This window comes from Wyeomyia smithii, chromosome 2 (genome assembly GCF_029784165.1).
Source record: "Wyeomyia smithii strain HCP4-BCI-WySm-NY-G18 chromosome 2, ASM2978416v1, whole genome shotgun sequence".
Taxonomy (NCBI): Eukaryota; Metazoa; Arthropoda; class Insecta; order Diptera; family Culicidae; genus Wyeomyia; species Wyeomyia smithii.
Genome location: NC_073695.1, coordinates 35,608,358 through 35,626,918, shown reverse-complemented (window position 1 = coordinate 35,626,918; position 18,561 = coordinate 35,608,358). Strand labels below are relative to the sequence as shown.

Genomic DNA, 18,561 nt, shown 5'->3' with positions numbered 1-18,561 from the left:
CCGTTCATCTTCGCATTCCCGCGAAACTACATACATTGCCCGCTTCACTAAACTCAAAAAACAAGCCCGTTCTTTTGATAACAATTTTATTGAAATCGGTTCAGCAGTTTCTGAGATAATGAAGTTTGACGATTTTCACATTTTGATACATAACCTCGAAACTAACAATCCGATTGCAATAAAATTCAATAGGGTCTTATGGGGCAACTAGACCTTTCATTTGCAATTAACTTCATCAAAATCGGCCCAGCCATCTCTGAGAAAATTGAGTGAGATTGGGAGACCGTTACCTACATACACACACACACACACACACACACACACACACACACACACACACACACACACATACACACACACATACAGAAAATGCTCAGCTCGTCGAACTAAGTCGATTGATATACGAGATTCGACCCTTTGGAGCACTTTTATACCTTTGGTTTTTTCAGTGATTGCTATACCTTTCTAGGAGAAAGGCAAAAATCATGCGCCATTCATTGGATACCGTTTTCTATTTGTCAATCAGTGGAAAATAGATTATGAATTACAGAATGTTCGCTGATTTATTTGATTGCGAAGAGTCAATTTAGCCCACAACTATCTGGTATCTATTTCTTACAGGCGTAGTAAATCGCAATGTCGTTTCTTTTTCTTGGGTAGATCTGCACTGACCCAGTAGAATAAAGAAATTCTTGCATTCGTGGGTCAGAATCCGCCACAACAGAGCGCATGCGCAAATGCGTTACTATGACAACATTTACCCAGCGCATGCGCATGTGTTGTTATGCGCAGTGCAACTAGATCGACAATCGTCTCGTCAGTGGCACTTTCAATTAATTATATAAAGCAATGTAAAACCTTTCAAAATGGATTGTTTCTGTAGCTTGAATATTAAAATTGTTTTCGCATAGTTTCAACGTTATCTAGACTTAAAATATAACAAAGTTTGGAAACATTGTTCTATATACGGTAATAAAAAATGAAGTGATATTGGTTGCACTGCAAGGGGTTTGTTTATCTTCTCATGGCACATTTTGACCCACCAGATTTATTGAAATCGTTCAAATAATTTTAATAACAATTTGATCAAGTAATTTAGTGTTGACTGCTGAATACTATGACCAACCATAAGAAAAGCACTTTGCAGGTATGTAGTATTGTCATAGGCGTAGCCAGAGGGGGGCAGGGGGGGGCGTTGCCCCCCCCCCCCCTAAATGTTGGCATTGGTGCAACAATTTGTTTTCAATAACTCTAATAGCACAAAACGACATCTTTAGCCCATAGAAACATCTGTGTAAAGTATCAGCTAGTGATATCCGATTACTTCTCGATTAATCGAGTTAATCGATTATTTGCGAAAATATTCGATCAGTTTTTAATCGATCAACCGGCTTTCCGATTATTGAATAATCGAATAATTGACCCCGATTATTGTTCGATTATAGTTCAACTTTGTCCAAAAATGGGAAAATTGGTTATGCCAGCGGTGACGAAAACACAAGAGATTTCGAAACCTCTGTTCTCACTTATTTTATGTTATCCATTTAGTTGAACATTGTAGTTGTCGACTGGCGACAATTGATTTTACTCTCATGCCGCACATTATACCTTACGTCGCAAATAGTGCGCTGTATAGCGCATCTGATGTGCTATACAGTGCACTACTTTGTATTCAAAGTCGCGATTTCGATTTAGTGCTGCGACGTTAATATTTCATTCAAAATTATAAAAATGCGCGCACGAACGAAAAATAAACATCACGACTACGAAGTTGAAAAAAATTTTAGGGGTTGTTCGCACTTACGCGAACGCTAATAATTTTAGTTAATATGATGCAAAAAATTACCAGGCAGTGTAGAGAGGAGCAACCTGAATCAGTCAACATCGAACCAAGCAATGACCTGTGGGCTGCCCACGGTACTCTTGCTAGAGAAGCATCAAAATACAAAAACATCGACCATATGGGCGAATTACCCGGGGAGTTACGGCAGTATTTGCATGGCGGTTTGGCACCAAAAAATTTTGACCCAATTTCAGTATGGAACCGTATTCGAGGACAGATTCCAACGCTTTTAACGCTTTTACCTAGAAATGTTCCTAATCTAACAGTCGATAGGAGATGGTTCCACTGTTCCAATGAATTATAAATATATTAACCCTCTAGTGCCCAATACCGCCATTTGGCGGGCTTCAGTCGAAGTTCTGAAAAGCTTCAATAAATACTTAAAAAGTGTTTATAATGGTTCATAGTGATTTTACCGAAACCCATCTAGAAATTAACTTGGGCACTAGAGGGTTAAATAATGTGATTTCAAACCGAATAGCCAAAAAGTCTCTTAAAGAAAGTTTTAATATGTTGTAAAATTGTACAGTACTTTTTGCTGCCAAAAAGCAAAGTTCAGGCGTTACACTATTTTACACAGAATTTGCAGTAGAGATTCGATCATAGGCTTGTTCGATGAACCAACTTCGTACATCGACATCAAGAGGTAGGCCACGGAATAATGCTAGAGCTTTCTGCCAGATTTGTCAGTAAAATCTAGAGATCAAGTTTATTGGTAACTGACTGTTGGTCAGCACTATTGTGCATGCAGAAAAAAATCGTAAGCAACGAGTCGCTCGTCTGACAAGGATTTTCCAGCGAATTTCTTCGCGGGGGCACCCGCGTAAAAAATACCGCGTAAATTCAGGAACCCGCGTTAAAAAAACGCGTGAATTCCGGAATGCGCGTAAAAAAACCGCGTAAATTCCGGAATCCGCGTAAAAAACCGCGTTAATTCAGGAATCCGCGTAAAAAAACGCGTAAATTCCGGAATCCGCGTAGAAGAAAACCGCGTTGAAAGCGACCTTAGTGTATTTTAATATAAAGTAGTCTTTGATTCAACATAAAATGTCCCAAAATATGCGACTGTATTATTTTCTAATAGTTTTGATTGAACATTGAAACTGTATTGTACTGTGCGAGAAATAATCATGCAATATAATATCACTAGAAATTTCCGCGTCGCTGGACTCACAAGCGAATTGCAGAGTAGTGCTGCAGCGACAATAACATCTTATTTTTGATGCAGGGCTCACGCAATCAGATAATCGATCATCTCGATTAATCGAATATCTTTCGTCAGCTAATCGAGACCGATTAGCGGACAGGAACAAAATAATCGATTAACAATTATTCGATTAGTTGAAAAACTCGGACATCACTAGTATCAGCCAGATAAAAAATAATTGATTGAAATGCTTGCGCTATGTTGCGTGTTATTGCACAGGTTTTTCAGTTGATCCACCAAGGATATTGCAGCGGCAAAAGTACCGGGCAAATCCACCTGCATCAACTGGCTTGGAGTATTGGAACCGAGCTGTGACAATTCCTTACCTTGATTCTATTGTCACCTCACTGGAAACACGGTTCGATGAAGATAGTGCACCGCCTACGCGTTGTCCTTGCTGCATCCCGCTAACGAAATACGCATGTAGTTGGAAGAGTTCAAGCGCAAAACCGAAAATTTCGTAATTTTTTATGAAGTTGACAATTTTGTTGGAGACGTGGAAGCTTTGTATTAACATTGCAGCAGTATGAGAGCAGACCGTAAGAACTTGGAAGAGTTGGATCTTATAGATCTGATAGCTAAAACCCGTTCTTTCTTCCCTGCAACTGAGAAAGCAGTTAAAATTGCACTTGCTCCACCATGGAAACATGCACGATTGAACGCTCGTTCAGCACATTACGTCGGGTGAAAACCTGGCTGAGGTCAACAATATTTGAACAGCGGTTGAGTGCTCTCTGCTTGCTGAGTGTTCATCGGCAGATGGGCAACAACAATCTTGAAAAGACACATGAACCGCTTCCGGGACGTTTGATGCCCGAAGGTTTTATTGAGAATCTTGACTGTGTCTTCAATCTTCACGTCCTTGGGAAACTTTGACAGGATGTAGTTGAGATAGCGGCTGTGCGAATGGGTGTCCAGCTTCCGGAGAAGTAAACGTACCTTCGCCGCATCATTCAGCTGGCCTGCATCGTTCTCGAAAAGGTCCTAGTAGCGTTAAAACAACAACGTCCGAACGTTACTTCGTTTTCTTCGTCGAAGACAAACTCGATGATGTTCGAAAAGAGGGACTCCAAAATCTGCTCCGGGGTTTGACACTGACGCTGCTGCTGCTGGACCGCTATCCGCTGTAAAATTTGGGTCATCTTGTGAATCATATCTTGAATTTCCGGTTGCAGCTGCTGATCAACTTTATCTTCTGCCATGTTCGTGGATTCTTGAGATCCTCGTCGCCAAAATAATATGTCCGAAGGTTTGGATGAACTTAAGAGTTTTTAGTAAAGAAAAAGAACATCTATTTATATTCACGGTTGGACAAAGAATAATCAAATTTTCCACCATTTTTTTACTTCTGAAATTTTGAAGAGCTTGCCCTCCCCCCCTATTTGAAATTCTGGCTACGCCCATGAGTATAGTTATTAGGTGTGATATTGAAATCTGGTCCAGAACTACCAGCCAGATCACCGAGGAAACTGTACAAAACCTAATGCATGGGGTGAAGCGAAAAGTACGAGATTTTTACATCAATGAAGACCTATACTTACAGGCGCACCGGCTAATTTAACTTTATGCAGTTATACTTATTAGCTTAAAGATTTGGTCAAGTGTGGCGTCCAATCCGTCTAATTCGGCAGTTAGATTAATCACGACAATACGCTCGTCAAAAGTGAAAAACTAAATTGAAACTTCCTGTTAGCACCTTACCTTACCGGTGAGCAATCCGCTAATCACACATGCTTCGGCACCCACAGGGATTACGTGATCGGCTTGTTAATTCGTCATTCTGCTGTGACCCAGTCCAGTTGATTCCGGACTATTTCGGAAGCAACTAGGCGCTTCTTTCCATCAGTTACGAAACTCTTTTTCGTTCCTTTCCAATATAATTTCGCTGTTGACAATCTTCAGTCACTTGACTTTGACTTGTGCTTACAGCCTGTTGTTGTTACACAATCGCAGTCTCGTGCAGCGCTGGTGGCAAGTTCTAATCTCAATCGATTGGTCGATTGGCCTTGCACTAAGCTCAAGTGCAGTCAGCTGTTACAGGCAACGGTGACTTCAAAGCAGGTGTTAATTCAGCCGCAACCTTTTGCGGAACTATCCATTTAAAATTTGCAGTGTGAGCCTCTCTCGGACTGATGAAGCCTTAGGACTGTCATTTGCTTTGATGTTGTAATTGTTTTATTTAGGGCTTTTCACTTTCCCAGTTCGAGTTCGATAGCAAACAAAAGCTTCAAAATAACTTCCCAAGCCTTTTCTATGGTTTTGCTCCAGAAAGCTGCCACTATTAACATTAGTTTTATTGAGGTTCTCCGATCGATGGATCCGCATCTCTTGAGGAAATTACAGTAACATCTAAAAGAACTCCTCGGGCTGGAACCTGAAATCCAGCTGTTCTTACTCGTGAAGTCTTGGCAGTGTGCAGATATTTGCAGATTTTGCAGTCTCCCTATATTTACGTGGACGTTTGTCTGAGTTTTTTCGATTTTTAGAATAAAATCCTCAGATTCGTTAGAGAATCCTCGATCCTAAATTTCTTAGATCGACTGAATATTTTGCCTCATTAGTTTTATTATTGTATTCCCAACCGAAATTTGTATAAATTTTACGACACTTCTTATTAATAACGCATTAGTCTATGATCCTGTTTATATCACATTGATTAATTGGTTCCAATTTTTATTACTATTTTTGTTTGAAACGTTTCACGTTGGCTGGACTAACCTGCAGGGTTGAGATTGCGTGCTGATAGCTCAAAGGAAAGAACCTGTAAAATGTGAGGAAACAAATTAATTAAGGGATCCAAGCACTAAAAAACTATACGCACTCATAAATTTTCATCAGTATTCGAATGTAGAATGGTGCTGCGATGATTTCTGTGCAATTTTGTAGAATGCCATCAACTGTAATATTGGCCACCCGTTCGGCAGTAAATAAGACCGGAAACAAGCTGAAAATAATTGTTTTATATAGAATCACATCGAAGTAATATGCTAGATATATAACGAACCCTCGCTCTACAATCATATTTATCAGTGACTGGCGGGTATACATGAAAACCGGATAAACGCACGTTGCGGTTACTTTATTTTCCAATCCCAGCTGAAAGAATTCCTCGTCCAAACATCTCATCAAACCTCGAATCGCGAATTTAGTTGTACAATAGCTTGCAGCCCTGGATGAGTGGAAAAAGCCTAAAACCGTTCATCGTGAATTTTAAATAAATCTTAATATGCGTATATATTCCTATACCTAGAATAGAACTAATACCAACAATGTGCCCAAGACCACGTTGAATCATACCGTCCTTGAATTCTCGAATAGTCTGGAAGCAGGCTATTGAATTGAAACTCTTTAGACACGCGGAATCTTCCCACTTACCCACAGATGTGACATTAAATTAACATCGAAAACCCTACGCACATCTTCCGCACTACCTTCGGACAACGAAAAAGTCGTCAATAACCCAGCATTATTCACGAGAATATCAACCGGACCAAGCTTCGACTCAACATCGATCCGCAGCTGCTGCACCGAGCGGAGATCACTTACGTCCACCTTGAATACCTTAACGCGGCAACCGAGCTGTCGAATTTCTTCGGCGGTTTTCTGCGCACTTATCATATCGATATCAGCGATCGCGATCGAGCATCCTTCCTGGGCCAACCGCAGGCAGAGAGCTTTACCGAATCCGTTTCCGCCACCGGTTACCAGTGCCACCTGTCCGAGAATTGATTTTTTCGGTGCCCAAATGTACGCCCGAACGAAGTCCATTAGCAAACGGGGCAGCACCATAACTAACAACATGAGAAATCGTGGCAGCACTTGTAGCATAGTAATGCTATATTTTTTTGTATTGTCGGCGGCATCATAAGCCCCGTCGTCACTTCGCAGGTAACCCGCACTGTTGCTCATCTCGCTCGAAAGTTCCTGGCAGTACTGATGGTTGTATGCATCAAATCAAATTGGAGAACATCTCGATGCGTGCGATTCAGAGCTCATCGTAAGCAAAATACAATGATCATTTGGCAGTTTTAATATACCTTAACACGAGAGAAACAGCTGAATCATAAAGATAAATTACCCGATTAGACTAATACAGTTTCGAACAACCTGAAACGAATTTGATAAACCCTTTGGTCTGAGCGGCACTCATCGATTAAGGCCAGTATTAGTGTCTAACCTTTGCTACTATCAGTCCTACAATGTACTTATAATTCGTTTGAGGCCAGCCGATGGTTGTGTATATCAATTTCACTCGTTTGCAATTAGTTTCGAACAGGTGTGCATTTACTTCCACACAACAGTAGTTTGTACGGACGCTCGGCACAAGTTAAAATCGGAGAACGTTTAGCGAAACAATGGAGGCTATGTAATAATTAGTGCTTTCGTGTACCGTCTGAAAATGCTTAGGCATGTAATACTAGTTGGGTATGTATACAATTCTGGGAAAGCTTTCGCGCGTTTCTCTGCGTATGAGCGACAATGTTTAATGATAATTAAACTGATGCTGTCTAATGTTAATGTTAGTCACTGGTGTATCGAAAGCCTCGAGAGAAAACAAATCGTCAATTTTTTTGAGAAAGCCAACTTAGCTGGCATTGTGCAACTTGCTTATGCTTATGCTTATATATTTTTATATATTTTTGCCAAAATTATTACACAACAAAGTATTGTTCGAGATAAAGTTGCGTTCGAGTTTAGTTTATTCTATAATGTATTTACAGTGCGTCCCGGAATTGGTATCACTAAGGTAAATTCTTTTTTTTATTTCTTAATTTTTTCTTCAAATTCTCTAATAACTTTGTGCAACCGTTTTGTGTATCTGTCGTACCAGAAACTAATAAATCTGCTCCAGAACTTTGAACAAAAGTTTTTCGGATAGGACTATATTAAATCTCTTCATATTCTCGCAATGTACAACCTCGCACGAGAAAGTTTGTTCGGTGACGTCCTTGGCCATTCTTCACTATTGATAATATCGGGTAAATTTGCATCTCGGTGTTTTCTTCGTCTCATAAACCGAGGCAGAAACCTACCGGAAGCAATGTAGCTGATCTTCGTTGAACTTCAAAGTATGTGATTGTTGAGAATCCGCTGGATGTAATATTTTGTGTTGATTGGAACATAAATGTAATAATCGTACGAGCTTTTTAACAACCTCACATCCTGTAATTACTCTAAAAATGCGCTAGAGTGGCATAAAACTAATAATGTCTCATATGTACCAAAGAAGATAAATCCACCAAACTGCCCTGAGGTTCGCCCAATCAAAACTTTCTGGGCTTTAACAAAGGCGAAGTTAAGGAAATATATGAAACCAGCGGACAATGTTGAAAAATTTAAGAAAGATTACCCGAAAGTAATGAAAATAGTCGAAGAAAGTGCAGAAGCCAATAAGCAGTGTTTAGTCGAAAGTTAGAGAATTCGCGTACCCTACCATAAATAATACAAGCTGAATTAGGATTGGGAAGAAAAAAATATTATTAAGTATACTTGAGAATGCATTGATCAAAAAACTCCTATATATTTCTTACCTACTGATTTTGCTTCACGTGCCATTTCGGAGTTCGCTGGCACTAAAAAACTTGTAGTTCCCGAAAAATTATAATCGACGTGGTTGGATATAAAATACTCTATACCCCGTCATATCCCAAACAAAGGTACGTAGCCCTCGAAAAAAAATCAGGGACGGATGACCGTTTGGGTTTAAAGTTCCTTTAGATAAAGTCAATTATTCAATCACCTCGGAAAACTTATCGGGGGACAAAAAGTACTTTGCCTCCTCCTACCAGGGCCGGCGTTTCATGTGGGTAGTACGGGTAGTAGTACCCACTCGGAAAATATCCATGTGGGTACTTACCCACACGGAACTATCGGACAAAACCAAAAAAAGTACTGTTGCGAGCGACAGATTTTTTGATGGATATAGTTGAGCGAGAGTTTATAAATCTACAGACTTATGTGCAGTTGTAACGTTACTCAGAGAAAAGGATTATGTTTTTTAATTGTTTCATTTACGATAGAGTTCTGAATTTCATTTACGATAGAATTCTTAAGTTTTGTTTTCTCGTTAAAATTTCCCATGTCAAATTTGAGCTCAATCGGACTTTGGGAAGTAGCGCCTCAAAGCAGTCAAAGTTACAGTTTTTTGATCGATGAAAGAAATGTTCGAGCTAAGAGTGTCTCTTGTGTGCTCTGGTGTAGCACGAGTCTCCCAACGCAAAAGTTTCCATGTACCTGAAATTTATTTTTGGTTTTTAAAAAAAAATTTTTTGAAACAACATCAGTTCTCGACACTTCATGCATTTCTAAGAGATTTGCTATAAAAATACTACAAAGTATACATCCCTAGGGTTGTATGAAATGGTGACGTGGGACTAAACACTGTAATTAGGGGATTTTTTGTTGCAAAATATACAGAGTCTGCAGACAGAATCAATGTGTTTGCTCAGCCACTGTACATATTTTTTATTTTCAGCCTCCCATGGAAATCAATTTTTGAAATATATTCAACAACACTCGAAAGAATATCGTTCATATCTGACGATATGCCTGTAGTATTTTTTTGTGCTAACAACACGCACAAGCATATCATGCTTGTTGAAGAAGCACCAAGAATTTCTCGTAATGCGTCAAAGTCAGAATTAACTGTATATCCTCAAAAACCAAATCCAATAATACTTACGTTATCAAAATGAATGGTTTTGTCTTATTTAACTCTGATTAAATCAAAACTATAATATGAATCTTACTTTCTATATAGTATGGAAGCCCTTACAAAGGTTCATTAATTGGCAAACATAAGAAGATATTTTAAACAAAATTATTAACAAGTTCCAGCAAAAAATCGTGGCAATCACCAATTCCATTTTTGTTTTTTGCTTGACAATTTTTTTCATTTGCCTACAACGTTTATTATGGTAAGGCTTAGAATAATAATATATCAACTAACAATTTTGAAATGTAAAAAGAGATTCTGAATGAATCTTAGGCTCTTACTCTTCTATAAATGTGTATATTTAGAAATTTACTCTTTTGATACTATCCGTTCACGATTATGATTATGATTATGATAATGAAAATCGAAGATAAAATTAAATAAATATCCGTTGCAAAAAATAAAAATTCTTGTTGTACCACTGCAATACGAATAGTACTGCTGCAGTACCAACAGTACCGCTGTAGTACGAATATAAGTGTACCGCTGAAATGTATGAATAGAAGAGTACCGCTGCAATCATAGACGATGAGAGAGCTGCGGTTCTTTACTCCACTGGTACTGTTGCTTACCGGCATGTTTTCTTTCAAGACATCAGTTTTTATTAGGTTCTGAAAGCAGGTTAAGAAATTGTTCAAGAATGGGGATTGTTTCAAACTTTTCGGTAAACTTTTACCTTCGAGACATCATATTAGTCACGACTGTAAGTGAAACCCTCTCATAAGTTCGATTAAGCTCAAATTTTGGATGGAAACTTTTTTCGAGAAGACAAAACTGTTGAGGCCTACCGTTAGCATTGAAAAAAATACTCATGCTTTCATGAGTTTACCTTAACACGCACTAACGAAACTACCCAAGCAGCATCAATCATAGTAGCAGGAGTCAGCAGAAAAAAATTGACTCAAACTCTAACCATAATGGCGAAAACAGTAAAGCTACTCTGTTCAGAAGTGTGCGCGATCAGAGAACGTTACTCCGTCGCGTCGAAAACAGACATCGTACGGAAAAGGGACGCCGGTTACGCATGTTCTGGTATCTACAACATCTTGGCACTGCTGGACTACAATCAGAGCATCGAAAGAAAGACCGGTTCCGGACGGCCAACGACCCTGAGCGACAAGAAGCTCCATAGAATGCTGAACAGGAAAACCGAGGTACGCTTGATCGAGGGGTCTGTTCAACCGGCCTGGAAAAGTACCTGGCGAACATGGACATCAGAAAGCGGAAATCCCGTCCATTGGTCTCGAAGTTGTTTGATGGTCGAGTCGATTTTTCCGACGAATCGCCACGTGATGATGATGGTCCAAGCCGAGACCTATCTGACAATCAGCGAGAAGCTCCGTACTGGCCGTGAACGGGGAAATTTATAGTACGAAGTGCCTGCCGGAAGTTGCGTCGTTTATCAAGAAATACCGTAGGGGCGAAGACGCGGTGCTCTGGCCGGATCTGGTGTCGGACCACTACTCGAAGAAATCGTTGGAGGAGATGGAGCGGCTGAAAATCGATGCGGTACCCAGGTCGGCCAACCCACCCAACGTTCCCCAGCTGCATCCCATCCAGAGTTTCTGGACAAACCAGAAGCGTGAGACTCACCTCAACAATTTTGACGCGAAAATTGAGGAGGAATTGTTAAATAGAACGGAGAAAGAACTCAAAAACATGCCTACACGCATGTCCACCGTGACGAATGTTCCGGTAAACTCTCGGAAGGCCACTCGCAAGAACGTGGAACTACTTTTGCAAATAAGTCTATATAATTGTTTTCCAAAAGAAACATGACTTCTGAACGAAGTTTGAAAATCTATTTTCTCTCAAACATTTCATTGGCACCCTATTGTTGATGCACTGTTGACTTTTCGTTCAATTTTGTTCAGGTATCAGAAGGTAACCCCCCCCCCCCCCCAGGCTATGCCTTTGTCACCCATGAACCTTCCTTATTCCTTACTACCCACTCGGAAAAATAATGTGACGCCGGCCCTGCCTCCTACCCCAAAGTTAACGCCTATTCTAGTCCAGTTAAGTCTACATTTACATAGCTAGTACTTGAAAGAATCCAGGAAAATGATAACCAACAATTCTCATGTTAACTCGAATGAACCCAATCATTTGAAAAAGTTTCCATTTAATTTGTTGCGCTTTTTTTAAAATATACAATTCAGTCATTAATTCACCTATAAAAGATATAAAGAATTTACTTTTTTAAACAGTGAGATAGGCTGTCAGTGTTTTCGAAAAAGTTGTAGAAGATGTTTTTTAAGTAACTTGTCGAAAATGTCAAATTAACATCTCTTATATTTAAAAATATAAAAATAGTTTTAAATAGATACTTCACTCTAATCATAGTTATCATCATAACTTTTTTCCAAGATTTTTTACATCATGACGAACACATACGATTCGCATAGATTCTCTAGGATTCCTCACATCGGTATCGTGAGCGTCCTTGAAAAGGAATCCTGAAAAAAGAATCCTCGGGAATCCCCTGTATATGGGACTATGATTCTTGAATAAGAATCGTGTAGTGAGAATCCATTGGATTCTGCAGGATTCCACATTGGAATCCGAAGACTTCTCATAACACGATTCTCATTCAAAAATCCTGATCCTGGCATTCCTGAGGATTCTTTTTTCACGATTTCTTTTCACGGACGCTCACGATTCCAATGCGAAGAATCCTAGGGAATCTATGCGAATCGTATATGTTCGACCGGATGTATATGAATTAATTCTACCCGGGACGTCAACCGGGCGAACACACACGGAACGAATATATGACGGGACGTCAGTCAGGTTAAATAGTCTGTCCGTGCTAGTGTTAGTTGTTGAAATTTGTAATTCTGTTCGCATATTCAGAGAAGTTCCATTCTCGTTCTAAGAAGTTGAAGCAACTTCAGTTTGATGCTAGATGAACGTAAAGTCCATGGTCAGTCGGTGTGTTCAGTTTACGTCGTTAATATATATGTTTGATTTCTATTCTTTCTAAATCATAACATTTCAGAATCAGATCAGAGAAAGCCAAATAAAAATATTGGTGAATCTAGTTTGGCTGAAATTGAATATATTTAATGAAAAATTTTCATTTGTTAACCATCAGTTACACGAGTGTTTGGTCAAAATTGCTTCCAAACATAGGTTTTGTATACTTCCGGGACAGATTTAACAAGTTACAGGGTGTAGAACACTCTGAGAAAAAGATAATCTACCGTCTTCTCAGGAGCACAATTTGATCTAAAAATGGAAGCAAGTTTACCATTCTATTTTTCGCAATGTGTATAATATTCGTTATGATGTTGGTTACACTCTTCAACTTCATCTGGAAAAGAGATAGACACTTTACGATACGCATTGCTCAGTGTTATGTTATACAGTCAGGTTTTTTTACGCGGGGGAAACGTACCTCATTAAAAACCGCGTAAAAATACGGTAATTCAAAATTCCGTATAAAAAAAAACATCTTAATTCCAAAATGCGCGTAAAATCGAACTGCGTAATTAAAAAATTCGCGTTAAAAAACCGCGGTAATTCAAAATTCGGCGAGAACAACATGCTTGATTCGAAAATCTGCGTAAAAATACGCGTTCAGTCAAAACATCGCGTAAAAAACCACTGGCAGGCAAACCGCGTAGAAAGTTCCGGCTGTATCGCTTCATCTCACGATTCTGTCGAAAAGTAACCTAAGGTTTCCTACATTTTAGATTCTTGAAGATTCCTACATTTAGATTCCATATGTCCGATTCATTTGGACTCTTGAGGAATCAATTAAAAGGTTTTCCAAATGCGATTCGTACAGATTCTGTTCGTATCGCAGAAGCGATTCCTCTCACGATTCCGTCACCGAGTTATAGGTATCCTGGGAATTCCTACTCAGGATTCTCTGCGTGTTAGTTAGGGATATGACCCATTGAACATTTCCTGACCTAAATTGAAATTCAATGACAATTTAATCATTTTGCAATACTTTCATGAACACCAATAGATGCCGCTCGACAGAGAAAATCACATCAAGTTAGTTTAATTTTGTACATGGATGGAGTAACTATTCAAAGATGAAAAAAAATATTCTTGGGGAATTCTTGGCTGATTCAGGTTTTCTTGTAAACGGCCACGCTTACTGTGTAGAACAATATAAATTTTTTGGAATCAAATATCATGCAGGGACGGATTTGGGTGACGGGGGGTCCGGGTTTTTTAAGAGACCCTGTTTCTTTAAAACATAAAAGTAAGAATATTGCAAATTGTGAAATGTTTTCACGCTCCACGAAAAATGTCTGTCGAGAAAAAAACACAAGGATTCAAAGTCAAAGTCAAGACCGAAAGATTAACGTAGAACTATATAAGGCTTTTAGTTGAATTTCTTGTATTGAATATGTTTAAAATAAACTTCAATTCATTTGCTTGATTGTCCTAAAAAAGGAGAGTTTGTTGTTCAATTTAAAATCGTATATGATGCAGATTGCAACTCTGTGCTAGCCCGACAGTAGGGATTGAGGTACACGGATAACACAGCGGAAAGCAAACTGGAACTGTGTCTGATTGATTGTCGACATCCACAAACCTAAATTAATCCACCTAGCGGTCAGACCCAGCCTTTCTCATTCAAACTTATTATTTGTAAAAATAGATTTACATGAACGCTTCAATCCAATAAATGTGCGTTCACTTTTTTGATTTTTAAATAATGATGTTATAATAGAAGTATAAAATATGAAATTTGACGTAATGTCATGTAATAACAATTAATTTCGAACAATTCAATCACGAGCGATACCGGGAACATTCAAATGGTACGATACCACAGTTAAATTATATTGGGCCACATATATCGATCAAAGCAGGTATAGGTTTAAATAGCCTTTGAATTTCTTTTCTTTCCATTACTTTTGAACCACATATCAAATGTTATAAAGTTCGTTATTTGTAAGTTTGCGAGATGACTCGTTCGTATGACACTAGTAATGTTCAAATAAGTCGTGTAATCTTTGAGATAATAGAATTTCGTTGTTTTATTAACAATTTAATACATAACGGTTGCTTTTTTTCCTGTATGCCCGGGTTTCTGCTGTATCCCGCACTTCTGTTAATAGCAATACCGCTATTGGGAAGTGGCATGCTTATTATTATTGTTCATCAGTGCTTGTGTGTAATGTGATACTCTTCCTTACACGCTTACTGTTCTACTATACGATACTCGTTCCTCTTGCCAAATATCACAATTTATAATTCCCTGGAGAAGTTTCGTCGTGCGTCCTTCTGGCCAGTTTTATTGATAAGAGGGACTTATTTTTTGTTAAGAGGAAGTCACGCAAAGGTATTGTAGAGTTCAGCGTAAAGGAAGGGTAACTGGTGGGGAGCCTGAGAATAAACCCATGTTTAACTACTTTTTGACATCAGATGGCCTGGTTCTAACTAAGATTCGAACACACGACCATCCGCTCGACAAAGCGGACTCTGTAACCTCGCGGCTACGCGCTACGGTTACGTAATAATAACGGTTGCTTAGTTCGATTATAATCAAATGAAATGGGAACGTATAGGGCAGCCAAACTTGGAAACCACTTGTTAAATCATAATTCATCAGTTAACCCTTAACTAGCCCGTTCATCTGATAATACTATTGATCAAATCGGTTGTGTACTTTCTGAGATAATGAAATTTCGTGATTTTCACAATTCGGTACATTACAGACGAAGTTACAGTTCGATTACAGTAAAATTCAGTAGGGTGTTACGAGGCAGCTAGACTTATTAGTTGACACTAATTTTTTGGAAGTCGGGTCAGCCATCTCTGAGAAAAGTGAGTGAGTTCAAGTAGTCTTCGGAATATGTTCCTTTTCATAGCTAGATTTCACATTTTAAAACATAACAGGCAAAGTAATAGTCCGATTGCAAAAAAAAATCAATAGGGTCTTATGGAGTAACTAGACCTTTCATATGACACTGATTTCGTGGAAATCGGTTCAGCCATCTCTGAGAAACATGAGTGAGATTAAACACTCTCCAGATCACGTTTCTTTATATAACTTCTGAACCACACGTTCAATTTTCATGAAACTCAAAAGTTAGGGACCGTTCCTAAACCACGTGGTCTTAAAGAGGGGGACGAGGGGGTTTGTCAAAAGACCACGAAAGACCACGCATGATGGTGGGGGGGTTAACAAAATGACCACGTGGTCTTTTTTTCTGACTTATAATTAATTGTTGCCACCAAGTCAAGAGCAAAAGCTTTTGCATTTTAGAAATATAGAATGTACCGAATGTTTAAAAATAAAAATTTAAAAAATTTAACGAGTTTTTGGCACTAGCCAAATGAAAAGACCACGTGGTTAAAGTCGCAAGGGGGGAGGGGGGTTGGCTAAAAGACCACGAAAGACCACGGGGGGGGTAGGGGAGTATAAAAAGGGATCAAAATATGACCACGTGGTTTAGGAACGGCCCCTAAAGGGTTTTTTAAGTAGCCCGTTCATTCAAAACCAATTTTGTTAAAATCGGTTGAGTAGTTTTTGAGATAATGATGTTTCGTGATTTTAACATTTTTAAACATAACCTCTAAACTAAAAATCCGATTACAATGAAATTCAATAGGGTCTTATGGGGCAACTAGACCTCTCATTTGCAATTAATTTCATGAAGATCGATCCAGCCATCTCTGAGAAAATCGAGTGAGATTGGGAGAGCGTTACATACACACACACATACACACACATACATACACACACACACACATACACACACATACAGAAAATGCTCAGCTCGTCAAAGTAAGTCGATTGATAAAAGAGATTCGGCTACAAAGGCAACTTTTTTTTTTTTTTTTTAAGGGGGGATTTGTTAGTAGCTTAAGTATTTATGATAAATATTAGTAAATAATGAGTATGTGTGTCCACTCACAAATGGTGACTTCTCAACACTGTTAGAAATTTGTAATTTTAATTGTTAGGATTTGTTTGCTTTCGCAATTAGGACTTATCATTCGTAGGGATTTAAACCTACTTGTCAGAAAAAGGGAAGTAAACTTACAACTAACTTAATTGCTAACTTATTGGCTATAAAGAGAGCTTATCGTAGCAATTGAGGATTGCAACGATTTTTGTCGAAAATTGTTAATAATTTTATTTGACATAGCTTCTAATGGTTCAACACCAGTAAGTCTATGTAATTCGAGTGTACCAAACCAAGGAGGACGCTTCAAAATCATTTTCAGAATTTTATTCTGAATCCTTAGAAGCGTTTTCTTCCTTGTTGAACAGCAACTTGACCAGATCGGTACAGCATAAAGCATTGCTGGTCTAAAAATTTGTTTGTAAATCAAAAGTTTGTTCTTTAAACAAAGTTTAGAATTCCTGTTAATGAGAGGATATAAACATCTCGTATATTTGATGCACTTGGCTTGTATACTCTCAATGTGCTCTTTGAAAATAAGTTTTTTATCATAAATTAGTCCCAAGTACTTAACCTTGTCGGACCAACTTAAAATAACCCCATTCATCTTGACAACGTGATTATTGTTTGGCTTGAGGAAAGAAGCCCTAGGCTTATGCGGAAAAATTATCATTTGAGTTTTAGAAGCATTGGGAGAGATTTTCCACTTTTGCAAGTAGGAAGAAAAAATATCTAAACTTTTCTGCAATCGACTGCATATGACACGAAGACTTTTTCCTTTTACGGAAATGCTTGTGTCATCGCAGAACAATGACTTTGTGCATCCTGGAGGCAAATCAGGAAGATCTGAAGTGAATATGTTGTACAGGACTGGACCCAAGACTGAACCTTGAGGCACACTTGCTCTGACAGGAAATCTATCAGATTTTGAATTCTGATAGACAACCTGCAGAGTTCGATCAGTAAGATAATTTTTTAAAATTTTGATTAGGAAAATTGGAAAATTAAAAGTTTGCAATTTCGCAATCAAACCTTTATACCAAACACTGTCGAATGCTTTTTCTATGTCTAAAAGAGCAGCTCCAGTGGAATAACCTTCAGATTTGTTAGCTCGTATCATATTAGTAACTCTGAGCAATTGATGAGTTGTGGAATGCCCATGGCGAAAACCAAACTGTTCATTTGCAAAAATTGAATTTTCGTTGATGTGTGACATCATTCTGTTAAGAATAACTCTCTCAAACAGTTTACTTATTGAAGAAAGCAAACTGATTGGTCGATAACTTGAAACTTCAGCTGGGTTCTTATCCGGTTTTAAAATGGGAGTAATTTTTGCATTTTTCCATAATTTGGGAAAATATGCAATTTTGAAGCAGCAATTGAAAATTTTCACTAAAAAATCCATTGTGCTCTCAGGGAGATGTTTGATTAGTATATTAAAGATTCCATCGTCACCAGGTGCTTTCATATTTTTGAAATTTTTAATAATTGATTTAATCTCATTCAAGTTAGTTTCAATTATTTCTGCAGGTAAAAAATTCTGGGAAGAAATTAAATCAAATTGACGTGTGACTTCATTTTCAATTGGACTCACAAAATTCAAATTTGAGTTATGAACACTCTCAAACTGCTGAGCAAGTCTTTGAGCCTTTTGTTCATTGGATACAAGAAAACGTTCACCATCTTTTAAAACTGGAATAGGCTTTGAAGGTTTCTTAAGAATCTTCGACAGCTTCCAAAATGGTTTTGAATATGGTTTAAATTTTTCAACTTTAGTCTCAAAATTTTGATTTCTCAGAAGAGTAAATCTATGTTTAATCTCTTTCTGTAAATCTTTATAAATAGTTTTAAAAACAGGGTCACGAGAACGTTGATATTGACGTCTGCGGACATTTTTCAGACGAATTAGAAGTTGAAG

The 18,561-nt window shown here is 38.3% G+C and overlaps 1 protein-coding gene across 1 annotated transcript; it reads right to left on the bottom strand.

Moving 5' to 3' along the window:
* Positions 1 to 5,593: 5,593 nt before the first annotated feature.
* On the bottom strand, positions 5,594 to 7,141 carry LOC129723359 (17-beta-hydroxysteroid dehydrogenase 13-like). Its single transcript, XM_055677539.1, has 5 exons — positions 6,426 to 7,141; positions 6,297 to 6,369; positions 6,055 to 6,238; positions 5,872 to 5,994; positions 5,594 to 5,811 (listed from the first exon to the last, which is right to left on the bottom strand). Exons 1-5 carry the CDS (start codon positions 6,957 to 6,959, stop codon positions 5,730 to 5,732), a joined length of 996 nt encoding a protein of 331 aa, XP_055533514.1. The 5' UTR covers positions 6,960 to 7,141; the 3' UTR covers positions 5,594 to 5,729.
* Positions 7,142 to 18,561: the final 11,420 nt, after the last annotated feature.

What these genes read in the sequence shown, in the direction of transcription:
- LOC129723359 (XM_055677539.1), bottom strand. Translation starts at nt 6,959, where the DNA reads ATGAGCAACAGTGCGGGTTACCTGCGAAGTGACGACGGGGCTTATGAT. An exon ending in ATTTAATGTCACATCTGTGG is followed by an intron (nt 6,370 to 6,425) that starts GTAAGTGGGAAG and finishes GCCTGCTTCCAG; the next exon opens with ACTATTCGAGAATTCAAGGA. An exon ending in AATATGATTGTAGAGCGAGG is followed by an intron (nt 5,995 to 6,054) that starts GTTCGTTATATA and finishes AATTATTTTCAG; the next exon opens with CTTGTTTCCGGTCTTATTTA.